Raw genomic sequence first — 13,712 nt, forward strand, 5'->3', positions numbered from 1 at the left:
GGCTTGTGTAGATATTGTTTCTCTAGTGGTAGGAGACCAAGAGAAGTGAACCTGACTGACTGTATGATTGCAAACAGTATTCAATTGTCCGAATTTGAATTTGAGTTCTTCCATCCTATCAAGGGTGACCCGAATTCCAATAGATCCACCCTCGTCCAATATGATATAATGGAATCAATTTTATTTAAATATATACATATATGTTCATATATACTTAAAACGTATATATTGTATATATTAGTAAATTAAGTTGATTTTAATGTTATTGTTTTGCTTAATTTTCTATAGCTCAAGTTTCATACGAGTAATTTTTAATTAATTTTGTTCATAAAATATAATATCAATATCGTTTTTAATTGATTTCCAATTAATGCATTGATTTGGGTTGAAGGTTTCTAGGCCACAGACTTGGGCCTCATGGCCTCATGTCCTCGATTCCTTCTTGTATCATTCAAGACTGTAATTTAAGCTCCAATTAATGAATCTTGCCTCATCAGACCTTAAATAAAAAGAGCAAATTTTAGTTCATTTTATTATATACTATATAATATTTTGAACTTTTTTAGTTTAATTTATGTATACTATTGAATATCTAATTACAATCGAATCCAATAAAAATCCAATTGATAAGATCTAACTGGATCCATTTGCAGCCCTAGATGAATGGCCATTTTAGTAGCATTGGAGTTAGAGGAAATGAGAGCAACAAAAAATTAGGCCAGCCGGATGTTAATTGGATTGGTTGAGTTTCTTCAAAAAGGCGGACCTGAATTTACTGAGATCAGCTTCGGTCAGGACTAGCCTGTGCTCATACTGTCCCAACAGTCTCTTGTAACCTTGCATCGGGAATAAAATTAAATCTTTGAAATTAAATCCTGCTTCAAATAGAGAAACTTAGGATCGGTTTCTTCTTTGAAATTAAATCTTTCATCTCCAAAAGAATCGATTCATAAAACGTGTTTTGAATAAAAAAAATGAAAGAAATAATTTAAACAATTTTCATATAACAAAGTTTAGAAAAACAAATATTGGAATCAAAAAATTCATCAGAATTAATTCTCTAAAAAAAATGGCAATCTCTACCGTATCCATAGAGAACCAAAGACCAACAATATCGGATCATGCAAGCAAATAAATTTGAAAAATGAATAATTAATTACAACTGTGTTCCGGGTGGGTCCGGTTGGAGCGGATGATTCATAAATAGCCCCATGGCCATGATTATTTCTCAATTCTCATTTGTCAGGGAAACATTTCCCGCAGATCATCAGTTTCACGGGAATCTCACTGTTGCTGCGAAAATCACAAGTTTATGTACATATATCTATTGAGAAAATAGCAAAAATCTAATTGTTTATACAACAACAAAGCTGAGTGAAAGGTGTAGAAATTACAAATGAGAATTGATGAACCTCTCTCGCCTCTTCCATACTAGTTCATCAGTAAACGAATATCCTCTTTTTAACATTCAAATGTCCCTACTATTGCAGTGGTTCCTGATGAGGAGTCACTGCAGGTCCTGGCGCTATGGTGAACTGTAAACCTCTACGTTGCCCCGACTGCAGTACAAATGCGACCTCTGTTGCTGCAAGAGCTGCAGCTTCCTGATTCACAAAGTAGGTATTAATTACCATATCAACCAAGCTAACATACATCTTGTAACCTAGAAGAATTTCTCCTTGCCAAATGAAACACGAAGCACCACAGGGATGCGCTCCCCTATATACACTAAGAAAGTATAAATGTTGGGGGGATCCACTAACCTGTCTTTGTCTTCGGCGCTGCAAAATACTGATGGCCCAAGCCATAATGTAACATGGCAAAAGAAACCCAGCAGCACGGAGCAGGAAAAGCTGTTGAGAAAACAAAAAATAGTTACCCTTTTTATTGGTAAAAATGTATTAAGATGCCTAGCCAAATATCATCTAAACTATGGCAAGGAACAATGAAAAAACAAATAAACCCATTTAAAGATGGACTGGGTTGCTAATCCTGCTTACAGAGAAGAAGGTGGAGGCATCATCCTCATCCCCATCCCCATTGGTGATAGATAATGCATGCCTCAAGAGCAAAAGTGCCATTAACTGCAATGGGAAAACAAAAAAGTTTAAATTCAGAGTATGAACATGCAAGAACTACTAATGAAAATAACAACCAATATGACAAAAATTGAAAGGAGGAAAACCCGATAGATGGATATACAAAAGTTGAAGGGGGGAGATGTTTGTTTTTCTTTCTTTCATTTTGGTTTGCATTTTGCAATATATGCAATAAACACCTCAGAATGGTAGATGTTCTATTTTATTTAAAACGACTACAATCGACATGATGCATTACAACAACCAAGGTTTACAACTGGACCGAACAAGGAACTGTTCTGGGGTCTGGTTCCCAGGTTGAACAGTCCGAGTTGGACCAAACTGACAGCCCACTCTGACAAAAAAATAAAAAATAAAAAATAAAAACAAAAAAGGGCCAAAAACCATTGTCCGGTTTGACAGTTCGACCACCTGGGTCAATGGTTCACTGACCAAATCAATGGTTTTTGGCCAAAAAGCGGTGTTTGGGTGAAATGGAACTGGTCAGGTGACTGGTTCCCAGTTTTTCCAGTCCGGTCCAGTTTTGAAAACACTGACAACACTTTAGCAGCATGGCATTGTTTTCCTCCTAAATATAAATATTCTCTTCTTTACAAATCATAGCTCCAGATCGTTCAGATTAATAGCAAAATAAAAAATAAAATAAAATAAAATTTTCTTTTTACCTTTTGGTAGTCCATGCATCATTCCACCTCCCTTGGTTTACAAGTAAACAATAATTATAATTACTTACAATTACTTTTGATGGACAGTTATTATAATTACTTACAATTAGAGCAGCCGAGCGGCAAAATGCAGCCCCACTAGCATTTGTAGCAGCATATTCATCATATTCAGCTTCCAGAAAATGGCGTTCAGCTGCTGCCATTGCCAAGAGTCGAGGATCATGCAACTCCACAGGGGCACCAGAGATTGTCCAACCACTATTACAAAAAAAAAAAGGATAAAAAGAAATGATGACTATTAAAAACCATTCCAACTTCAAATGTCAAAGCCACAAACACAAAAATAAGAGCACCCATATCCATATTGTGCAAAAAGTGCCAAAGATCAGGTACGTATCCCGTCAACCCCTACCAAGACACCAGAATAGTTGGTACCAACAATGGGTGATGGCCTTAGTAGCATTTCCAAATTCCAAAGTGACAACTCCAATCATCATCATCCAAATGCAAGAAATCTACTGAAGATTACATATTAAACTTACCTGATATTAATTGTGGTATCTTCAGACTGTGGTGGAGGCGGTGGTGCAGTATAATCCGGTTGATAAGGCTGTATAGGAAGAAAAGTTCCACAATTGCAGTCAGATAACAAAAAATCATTTTGCAATACACGTGCAAAAATTATGAAAATAGATGGGCTATAGAATCAACTAGGGTAGGTACTTTCTTTATGTCTGACAGAGCATAAAACAATATAAAATAGCAAATTGTTTTCCTTTTAAATAGGCAAATGCTATCATATGTTCATGCTCAATATATTTTCTAACAGAGATGAACGTGAAAGAATATTCTTATATACAATTAGAAATCTGGTTTGATGATTAAATAACTTTATTTAGTAAACAGATAAGTGGTAATGCATATACACATACAGACATACAGATAGACAAAATTAGACACATAGAGCGAGAGAAGAACAATGATGAGCAAGGTAACAACATGTTTCTACACTAACAAGATAAGGACCATTTATGTAGTACTTTAAAAATAGATTATTCATCTGTCTAGACTATTCGTCAGTAATTAAAAAATAAATGAATGATCCAACTTCATTCCATATGTAATTTACATTATTTTGAAATTAAAAGAAGTGTGGGTATATGATATATTGCTGCAAGAAATTAAATCATTGATCACTTACATGTATTGCTGGCAAAGTTCATGTTTTATGCATAGATACATGCTGATTAAGGGATGGATGAAGTGGAAAATAATCCCAAGAATTTTAGAGTTTTATTTCAACCTACACCATATTGAATGGCCTATTTGTTGTCAAACAATCCCAAAAGACCATATTTCATAGCAACTTAGAAGCCGGTGAGATCACAAAACTTTGCCATCTTAAGAAAAATTCGACCATAGCAAAACCTATGTTACCACCTAGAGGCAAAATTGTTATCACATATGAAAGTTAAATAGGAAATAATATTGCCTCTTCCTGATAACATTATCCCAGCATATTATGATATTTATGCAAGACAATATGGTAGGTAAACTAAAATCATATAAATAAATTAGAAGAGGAAACCAACATATAGTTATAATTACACTATTGGAGAAAATAAAATAATAGGAGTTATATTTCCAAGAAGTAGGAGAAATCCCCTTATGCAAAGTGTGAAAACAAAACTAGCATTTGTCAAGGTATTAAGAAGAAATTGTCATACCTGATGGCAGATCTCACAAGTTATATCCCCTTTCTCATTGCACCATCGCTGAACACACTTCCTGTGAGCATACTGCATAATATCTCACTCTAATATCAGTGTCCAAGCCAAGAGATAAAACCCCCAGAAAGAAAAACTAGACAATAAAACATATCTCAAACAGAGATGGGAAAATGGAAAAGAATGGACAACAAAAAAATGCATTTGAAAAACAGCCATCGGAACAATTTTATGAGATCAAAGCAAATACCAGATGATATCTTCCCTGCTAGAGCCAAATAATAGAAAGACTACAAAATTAGAACTACTTGTGCATGAAGAAGAATGGCAATCATTACTTGGTATCACTGTGCTAAAGGTTCCCCTTCTAAATATTTTAAATGTTAATAAATCCTCATTAGCATTTTTTATCAGAAAACCGAAAGCAAAGCTGTTATTATCCAGAACAGATAAAAGATTTGGGAAAATCACAGTTTAATACTACAAAATTTCCTCCAAGTTCAGTTTTCACTTCTGATATTAAGATGCCCAACTCATTTCCGAAGAGGAAAAGACATAAAGGTAAGGAACAACCTAAATGCAAGCATCAAGAAGAATTTATACCTTTTGACCAAATCAATAATTGTGCATATTGATGAATAAAAAATAGTATAGCAGAATTCATCAGCTCAATGGGAAAGATAGAAACCAATCATGATTTTAAGAACATAGAAGCGCTTCTGAATCCTTCTTGAATTCATAAATTAATCCTCTCTACAATACATGGAAAGTACTTCGTTCAAAGATGGGGTGAGCATATAACCCTTTACTTGAAAAAGATATGTGGGAGTTCAGAAATTTTCGAATAGAAGATTCATAGAAAGAACAATAGTTATGTTGAATGAAACAGAAGATTAACTCTTAGGACCTATTTGTACTAATTGCATGCTATTCTAACCACTGCGCAAGGTTTTGACTTTACTATAAAATGTTCTTCTCTGTCGTTCAACATAGGAAACAGAACTTGATTGGGTTTTATGTCATTCTACAATCTAACATCAAAGAGGCAACAACATATCAAGCGAATACGGAGAACAAGAACAAGGCATAATATTCTTATATTAGAAATTGAAGGGCAGAAAGACTCATAAGATGGATACCTTCAAACTGCCACTACAAGCACAAGGCGCTTCCAGGTTGTTGATGTGGTCCTCCTCTTGACAAATGCGGCATTCGATGGTCTGAAGAAGAGGTTCCTCCTCACCAGAGACCTCATGTTCCTCAACTTTGTTATCTTCACTGGAAAAACCGGATGAAACTGCAATTTGGGCACTAGGGCCTTCTCCGGAAGGTCCCGGAGCTTCATCTCCTACCGTGGAGTGTAAAGCCGCAGGTGTCATGAGGCGATCAACATACAAAACCAAGTGATCCCCCATTCCTTGATAAAATTTCCTTCCTTGCTCAAATAAGAACTCCTGCTTTACCACAAGTTCACCAAGATCAAATAAAAAAGAAGACCTTCTGATCAACTTTGACCTATTCTAAGTCAGAGCTCTAGATCCATTTGTGTAAATAAGAAGATTTTCAGATTTTACGGAGAAAAGGAATCTGACAAAACCTTCAAAAACCAGAATAAAACGTAGAATATTCTAGATTAAGCAACATTTCCCCCAATCCATCAAAATCATTTTCCCTGAACCCACACATGACAAAATTAAAGTAAAAAAAAAGCATCTTTCTCTTAAAAAAACGACTACTTTCGATTATCCATACAAAATTAAACAAGCCTACCCGGAAAATACAGCATTTAAAGAGAGGAAAGCACAATTTTGCAGAAACTAAACACAGAATAATCCTAGAATCGAACCCTAGGCATCAAAGACGCCGATGAAAACTTCAACACATCGAAGGATTTCTTCGGCCAAAACAATCACAAAAAAAGAAAACAAATGAATCAAAATCAGGCACGAGAAAAAGAGAAGAAGAACAGGAAGAGGAAGAGGGAAGAGGGAGGAAGGGTACCTGATATGTTCGTCGTTGGTTAGCGCGTTCGGGCGTCCAAATTGCTTCAAAGGAATCCTCTCCTCCGCGACTTTGCTTTGAAAATTCTCTATCGGGACTTCCATTTATAGCTCCGATATGAGCCTTAGGCTCGGCTCAACCGAACCTCGTCTCTAGGCTCGGTAACGTCCGTCCAAAGCTCCAAAGTAACATTTTGTCAAGTTTCGAACTCTTTTAGTCTTTGCTAACCGACGTTAATCCGCTGCCGTTTCCGCTAATGAACTTTGCCGCGTTGTTGACTTGATTTAGCGTTGCCTTCCTTTATATGTCTTTTTCGCGAAGGTAAATTATCTAAAACCTCCCTAGTGCCTTCATACTCTTTATCGAGCCGATCAGATTTGCTATTAGTCTCTCACACCTGTGCTCTAGGTTGTCATGCACATGTTTAATAATGTGACAATTTGGGCACTCCTAGCTGAGTTGGCTCTCAGCTGTGATAGACGGCACCCGAGAGGAAGATGGTGAAGGATTTTCGGGAAGCTCTCTCGGAAGGAACACTCTAATGATTAAGTTAGAACTCTGAGGAAAACTCAAAGAAGATACAGAGAGTTAAGAGTGCTGAAAGTGTTAGCTTCACTACCTCCGTTTCGTGAGGATTGGGGTTCTTTTATATCAGAGCTCGGTCATATCTGGCATAACCGCCACTGCCCTAGCCATTACTGCCAAGGCAGGTGTGGCAAGTACAGGTTGCTACTACAGGCTGCTATTGCAAGATACAGACTCGACATGCATGCCATGCTTTTCAGAGACGGCAAGCAGAACGTCGCCTGGCGAGGAATCCGAGCCCTACCATCGGATCTGGTAGGTACGGATGTCAGGCAGATCTCCCTGCAGCCTGCCGAGCTATTGTACACTGAACCACCTAGGGCAGGTTTGCCTTGCACCGAGGTGCCGAGGTACGCCGAGGTGCCCAAACTTTAGGCAAGCCTTAAGCAAGTTCAAATAGGAGTCTTGATGGTGCTGCCCCGATGTCATGGGTCTAGTCGACGGGGCCCCGTGCAGCGCTCGATTGGGGTCGAGAAAGCCTACAAATGCAAGCAACAACACACAAAAGGAAACAAGAGTGCACACAAATTAGACAAAAGCCACTTGTATTGCATTAATCAGTGGTAAGCACAAGCACACAGTGTCGAGGGGATCTCGTGCTTAGCCTTTACACACTTATGAGCTCACTCGACTACCTACCTCCCCTCAAAGAGTACGTTAAGCTTTTGGGGGAGTGACAGAATAATACATCAAAATACTGTACATGCATACTACTATTTACATAATTGCCATTGGCATACCCCCCTTACAAAAAGAGTACAAGGACCCAACCCAAAACACTTGGATGGCGTGCTGATGGCGCTGATGGTGGTTGAACTGTCACAGTCTCCCCCACTCAATTCAATCTTCGTCCTCGAAGATTCTTCCTCAGGTACTCGCCCAGCTTCTCCGCGAACGGAAAGAGGTCTTTTGCTAGCTCCCAGGTGTCTTCTTCTACAGGTCCCTTCCACTTCACCAGGTACTCCTATTCTGATGTTTGGGAGGATTGGGACAACCTATGGTCGAGGATGGAGTCGAGGGATCGGTTCTTGGGTGGTTGGTAGGATGGGTGTGGGCGTTGACTTTGGTTTCGGGAGGTATCTTGGTTGTCGACATGGTAGGGTTTAAGTTGGCTTACATGAAAGATAGGGTGTACTTTTAGCCAGGGGGTAATTTGAGTCTGTAGGCTGAAGCTCCTACTTTGGTTATTATTTTGCAGGGTCCCTCATATTTTCTCACAAGCCCGGGGTGTACTCTTCTAAAGAACCTAAGGCAATGGGTATGGAGTTTTACTAAGGCCAGGTCACCTATTTGGAAGTTCTCGGGTCGTCTACCCAAATCGGCCCATTTCTTCATTCTTCTGGAGGCTTTCTCTAGGGAGGCTCGAGTGATGTCAAGGCATTCTTTCCATTCCCTGGTGAAAGTGAAGGCTCGAGGGCTTCTTCCTTGATGGTCGTTGGCAATGCTATGCGGACATCTTGGTAGTTGGCCGGTGATGACTTCAAAAGGACTTTGATTGGTCGAGGAGCTCTTTTGTGAGTTGACGGAGAATTGTGCAATGTCCAACAATCGAACCCAATTCTTCTGTGTAGCTGATACAAAATGACGGAGGTACTCTTCAAGGAGGGAGTTCATTCTCTCTGTCTGCCCATCTGACTCTGGATGGCTGCTGCTGGAGAAGTTCAAGTTCGAGCCAAGAAGTTTGAATAGTTCTGTCTAGAAAGAACTAGTGAATCGGGGATCTCGATCACTAACAATGTTCTGTGGGACTCCCCAATATTTCATCACGTGCTTGAAGAAAAGGTAGGCCATGTCTTCAGCTGAAAGGTGCCTTGGTGCTAGGGTGAAAGTGGCATATTTGGAAAATCTATCAACGACAACAATGATGGATGCATAGTCTCCCAGTTTAGGAAGACTGCTGATGAAGCCCATGGAAACACTCTCCCAAGGTTTTGAGGGAGTTGGAAGAGGTTACAGGAGTCCAAGAGGCTTGGCACGCTCAGGCTTGTCTTGCTGGCAAATCAGGCATGTCTTTGTGTATTCTCGAACATCTTGCTCCATATGAGGCCAATTGTAGGCATGTTGTAGAAGTGCCAAGGTACGCTGCCACCAAGGGTGTCCTGCCCATAAGCTGTCATGACATTCACGTAGAAGAGTCTTCCTCAAGTCTTCAACTCTCGGTACAAATATCCGCCTTCCCTTTGTCAAAAGAAGGCCTTCTTCAACCCAAAACCGCCTAGTCTTCCCTTCATGAGTCGCTGTCAATAGGCTCTGAGCGATGGGGTCCTTTTGGAGTCCTTCCTTGATACTCTTAATGATGTCCAGTCTGATTTGGCTTTGCAAGGGACCTTCACCTATGGATAGTGCTGCAAGCTCGGCCTTCCTGCTAAGTGCATCAGTAACCCTGTTCATCGGCCCTGGCTTGTACTCTAGAGTCATGTCAAACTCCACTAAGAAATCTTGCCATCGAGCTTGCTTAGGGCTCAGCTTCTTCTGTGACTGAAAATAACTAGTAGCTATGTTGTCAGTCTTTACCACGAACTTGGAGCCAAGCAGGTAGTGTCGCCATGTGTGGAGGCAGTGGACAATGGCTGTCATCTCCTTCTCTTGTACAGTGTACCTCCTCTCTGTATCATTCAATTTGCGGCTTTCAAAGGCGATGGATGTCCTTCTTGCATCAAGACCCCACCAATGGCAAAATCAGAAGCATCTGTGTGTAGCTCATACGGCTTGCTTGGATCAGGCAAGTCGATGACAGGTTCTGCTGAGACAGCTTTCTTCAAGTCATCAAAAGCTATTTGGCAACGTTCACTCCAGGTCCACGTACTAGTCTTCTTCAGTAAGTTGGTGAAGGCAGTGGCTCGTGCTGAGAATCCAGAGATGAATCTTCGATAGTAGTTCACGCCAAGGAATGAGCGAAGTTCGGTGACCCTGGTGGGCGGTGCCCAATCTTGAATGGCCTTGACTTTGGCTGGATCCATGCTGATTGTGCCTGCTCGGATTATATGTCCGAGGAAGGCCACCTCTTCTGTGGCAAAAGAACATTTCTCCTTCTTGACAAATAGATTGTTGTCCCGCAAGACCTGGAAAACAGTACGGAGGTGGTCAACATGTTCCTCTAGGTTTCTACTGTAAATTACAATATCATCAATATACACAACCACAAATTGGTCTAGGTAGGGATGAAATATTCTGTTCATCAATGTACAAAAGGTGGCTGGAGCATTGGTGAGCCTAAAGGGCATGACCCAAAATTCGAAGGACCCATATCGTGCAACACAAGTTGTTTTGTGTTCATCTCCTTCAGCTATGCGCACTTGATAGTACCCCGACCTCAGGTCTAGCTTGGTGAAGTACTTGGCCCTGCTGAGCTGGTCAAAGAGGTCGGCCACCAAAGGTATGGGATATTTGTTCTTGATGGTGAGCTTGTTGAGAGCTCGGTAGTCAATACAGAGCCAAAGAGATCCATCATGCTTCTTTTGAAACAAGACTGGTACTCCAAAAGGGGCCTTAGAAGGCCGAATCAATCCAGCATCCAACAACTCATTCAACTGCTTTCGTAGCTCAACCAGCTCAGGAGGAGACATTTTGTATGGCGGGCGTGCCGGTGGTTTGGTTTCAGGCTCCAACTCAATCTTGTGATCAACTTCTCTCCTTGGGGGAAGCTTCTTCGGCAATGTGGGAGGCATGACATCCTGAAATTCTTCTAGTGCCATAGCATTCGCTGGCGGGATATGCCCGATTGATGGGTCAGGCAAGTCGGAGTCCACCAATGTGGCTAGGTAAGTAGCATGTCCTTTCCGCACTCCATCCTTGAGTTGCAATGTTGTGAGCATCTTGGGGATGGACGTAGTCTCTGGCACAACTGGAACCATGCAAGGAGCCTGATCTTCGAATATGCACACTTTGTTGAGGAAAGGCATGGGCATCGCCTTTACTTGAGTTAAGAAGTCCATGCCGAGAACAACCTGAAAATCATCCATGGGCACGACTGAGAGGTTTATCGTCCCTTTCCAGTCACCAAGTTGCAAGACCACCCCATGAGCTACACCTTGTATGGGTTTGGCATTAGAGTTCACAGCCTTCAACCATCCAACTTCCTTGGTAGGTGCGAGTTCTACTCAGGATGCCTCCTCCATAGAGATAAAGTTGTGGGTAGCACTTGTATCCACCATGGCTCTTGTGGGCTTACCATTCAAGCGAATGTCTACATACATCAGTCCCTTCGGCTTGAACTTCGATGCTCCTTGCGAGCTCGTCTTCTTCTTCATTGCATTGAGTCTTCGTAGAGCCCCCATTCTTGTCTCCCCTAGTTCCTTCTCCTCCTCGCTATGCTCATCATCACTAAGCTTTGCAAGCAAGGCATTGAGCTTCCCCCGACTAGGACAATCCTTAGTCCAATGTTTTCCCTCACAGATGAAGCATGGTGCCAGAGGTGTTCTCTTCACAAATTGGCCACCCCTGTATCCAGGGTCTCCTTCGGGTCTCCTATAGAACTTCATAGTGTTGGGTTTACTTGGCCCAAAGTCTCCCTTGGGCGCGTAGTAAGGTTTCCTATCACCTCCAACCTTCCCTACTCCTTGATATGAGTTGGGTTTGGGGCCGTCTTTGCTTGGTCGTCTGTTGTCTACCAGTTGTTCAGCAACGGCCATGGCTGTGGCAAGGTCCTTCACACCTCGTCTCTGGAGTTCAAGCTTGGCTCATTGTTGTAGGCCGTCCATGAAGTTGAAGAGAAGGTCTTTATCTGACATGTCCGTGATCTCGAGTGATAGTGCAGAGAACTCCTTCACGTACTCATGCAATGAGCCCGTATGTTTTAGGTTTTTGAGCTTCCGACGGGCTTAGTACTCCACGTTCTCTAGATAGAACTGGCGCTTTATCTCGCTCTTGAACACGGACCAGGTATTAATGGAGCATAATCCTTGCTCCGCATCGGCACATCTCCTGCGCCACCATAACATAGCAACATCAATAAGATACATAACAACAGTACGCACCTTGGTCGCCTCCTCAACAAGTTCGGCGGTGGTGAAATATTGTTCCATTTGCCATAGGAAGTTGTCAAGCTCCCGGGCATCGCGGGTCCCTGCATATGAGGTAGGCTCGTGGACTTTGATCTTTGGAGGGGCTGGAGCAGTAGGTGTGCAGGCTGTATTGGCCATCAGCCTCTTCAGAAGGGTCACTTCGCCCTTCAAGTCTTCGAGCTGGATCTGTAGACACTTCACCAGGTCTTCTAGTGGGTTGTCTGGCTTGTTGGAGCTATCACCGGATTGGTCCTCCAATCTTTTCACGACCGAAGCTACGGTCTCAAGGTTGAGTTGAAGCTCGTCCACACGGTCACGAGTTTCTCCAACCACTGCTTCATAGCGCATGATGCGCTTGTCCATGGTCGCAAGCTTGTCAACTGACTTGTCACGCTTGCTATGCTTTGAGCTGACGCCTTTGTCTTTGGGAGAGCTATCTCTAGGCTCGTCCTCATAATAACCCGTGAGATCCCTTATTGGATCTCCTCTTACGTGTCACGATTCTTCATCGGGTTGGTGTTGTTGCGGGGCACAACAGGGACTCGTTGGGCTTGACAACCGCTAGTGTCAACGTGGCTCTGATACCAACTGTCACGAGGCTAGTCGACGGGGCCCCGTGCGGCGCTCGATTGGGGTCGAGAAAGCCTACAAATGCAAGCAACAACACACAAAAGGAAACAAGAGTGCACACAAATTAGACAAAAGCCACTTGTATTGCATTAATCAATGGTAAGCATAAGCACACAGCACAGTGTCGAGGGGATCTCGTGCTTAACCTTTACACGCTTATGAGCTCACTCGACCACCTACCTCCCCTCAAAGAGTACGTTAAGCTTTTGGGGGAGTGACAGAATAATACATCAAAATACTGTACATGCATACTACTATTTACATAATTGCCATTGGCATACCCCCTTACAAAAAGAGTACAAGGACCCAACCCAAAACACTTGGATGGCGTGCTGATGGCACTGATGGTGGCTGATCCGTCACACCGAGGTGTCCTCCCTCGGGACACTTAGCCAAAAATCGAGGTGCTCTCTTCTTAGGAAGGGAGAGCTCGGGTCTCAAGGGGAGCTCGGGCCCTGAGAGGAATTCGGGATCTCCCATACTTGGTGGGAGTCAAGGTCGGTCGGGCACTAGTGACCAATGAGTCGCTTAACCCACTGAGTGGCCAACGTTGGACTCGATGGATCCCTCCCATCGAGCTACAGTTATGCTGTTAGGTTGAACTATTCATCAAGCCAGATCATGCATGCATATCCCTGTGCTACGAGGTCAGGCCAAATCACCCTCCATCATTTACAAAATGAAAGTTGAGGTATGAAAAGTGTCACCACCTCCGTAATTTCTCTATGTTGTATCCTATATAAGAAACAAAATTAGATTGAATAGTATTAATTGCAGAGTACATTATGAGGTATATGGAATTTGCCCGCGTTAATTTTTATCATATTAAAAATATTAAATATAGGTTTGGTGAATCAAAGTAAGTCGAGGATATTTTTGTCTTTTAAAAATATAAACATTTCCCTATATCATGTTTATATTGCATATGTATTAAATATGAGACCACAGGTGATTTTTTTTCAAGGTTTTTCAAGAAGGCAAAATAAATTGCTCAGGATACAA

The 13,712-nt window shown here is 41.8% G+C and overlaps 1 protein-coding gene across 2 annotated transcripts; it reads right to left on the reverse strand.

Moving 5' to 3' along the window:
• Positions 1-1,196: 1,196 nt before the first annotated feature.
• On the reverse strand, positions 1,197-6,607 carry LOC148863142 (uncharacterized). 2 transcript variants are annotated; one of them, XR_016109424.1, is made up of 9 exons: positions 6,493-6,607; positions 5,631-5,945; positions 4,492-4,563; positions 3,307-3,374; positions 2,869-3,022; positions 2,001-2,084; positions 1,764-1,853; positions 1,395-1,604; positions 1,197-1,293 (listed from the first exon to the last, which is right to left on the reverse strand). XR_016109424.1 is itself a non-coding variant. In XM_088975800.1 (8 exons), the coding sequence occupies exons 2-8, from the start codon at positions 5,904-5,906 to the stop codon at positions 1,482-1,484; spliced, it is 867 nt and encodes a 288-aa protein (XP_088831926.1). In that variant the 5' UTR covers positions 5,907-5,945; positions 6,493-6,607; the 3' UTR covers positions 1,197-1,481. The 2 variants fall into 2 exon arrangements, 1 of the variants encoding a protein (XP_088831926.1); XM_088975800.1 differs by having other exon boundaries at positions 1,197-1,604.
• Between the last annotated feature and the right edge of the window lie 7,105 nt (positions 6,608-13,712).

Source organism: Nelumbo lutea, chromosome 3, assembly GCF_056320005.1.
Source record: "Nelumbo lutea isolate HS-2025 chromosome 3, American lotus-T2T, whole genome shotgun sequence".
Classification (NCBI taxonomy): domain Eukaryota; kingdom Viridiplantae; phylum Streptophyta; class Magnoliopsida; order Proteales; family Nelumbonaceae; genus Nelumbo; species Nelumbo lutea.

Coding starts and splice junctions, on each gene's coding strand:
- LOC148863142 (XM_088975800.1), bottom strand. CDS start 5,906: ATGGGGGATCACTTGGTTTTGTATGTTGATCGCCTCATGACACCTGCG. Junction 1,854..2,000: donor ATGCCTCCACCTTCTTCTCT/GTAAGCAGGATT, acceptor TTTTCTCAACAG/CTTTTCCTGCTCCGTGCTGC. Junction 1,605..1,763: donor AGCGCCGAAGACAAAGACAG/GTTAGTGGATCC, acceptor TTTGTGAATCAG/GAAGCTGCAGCTCTTGCAGC.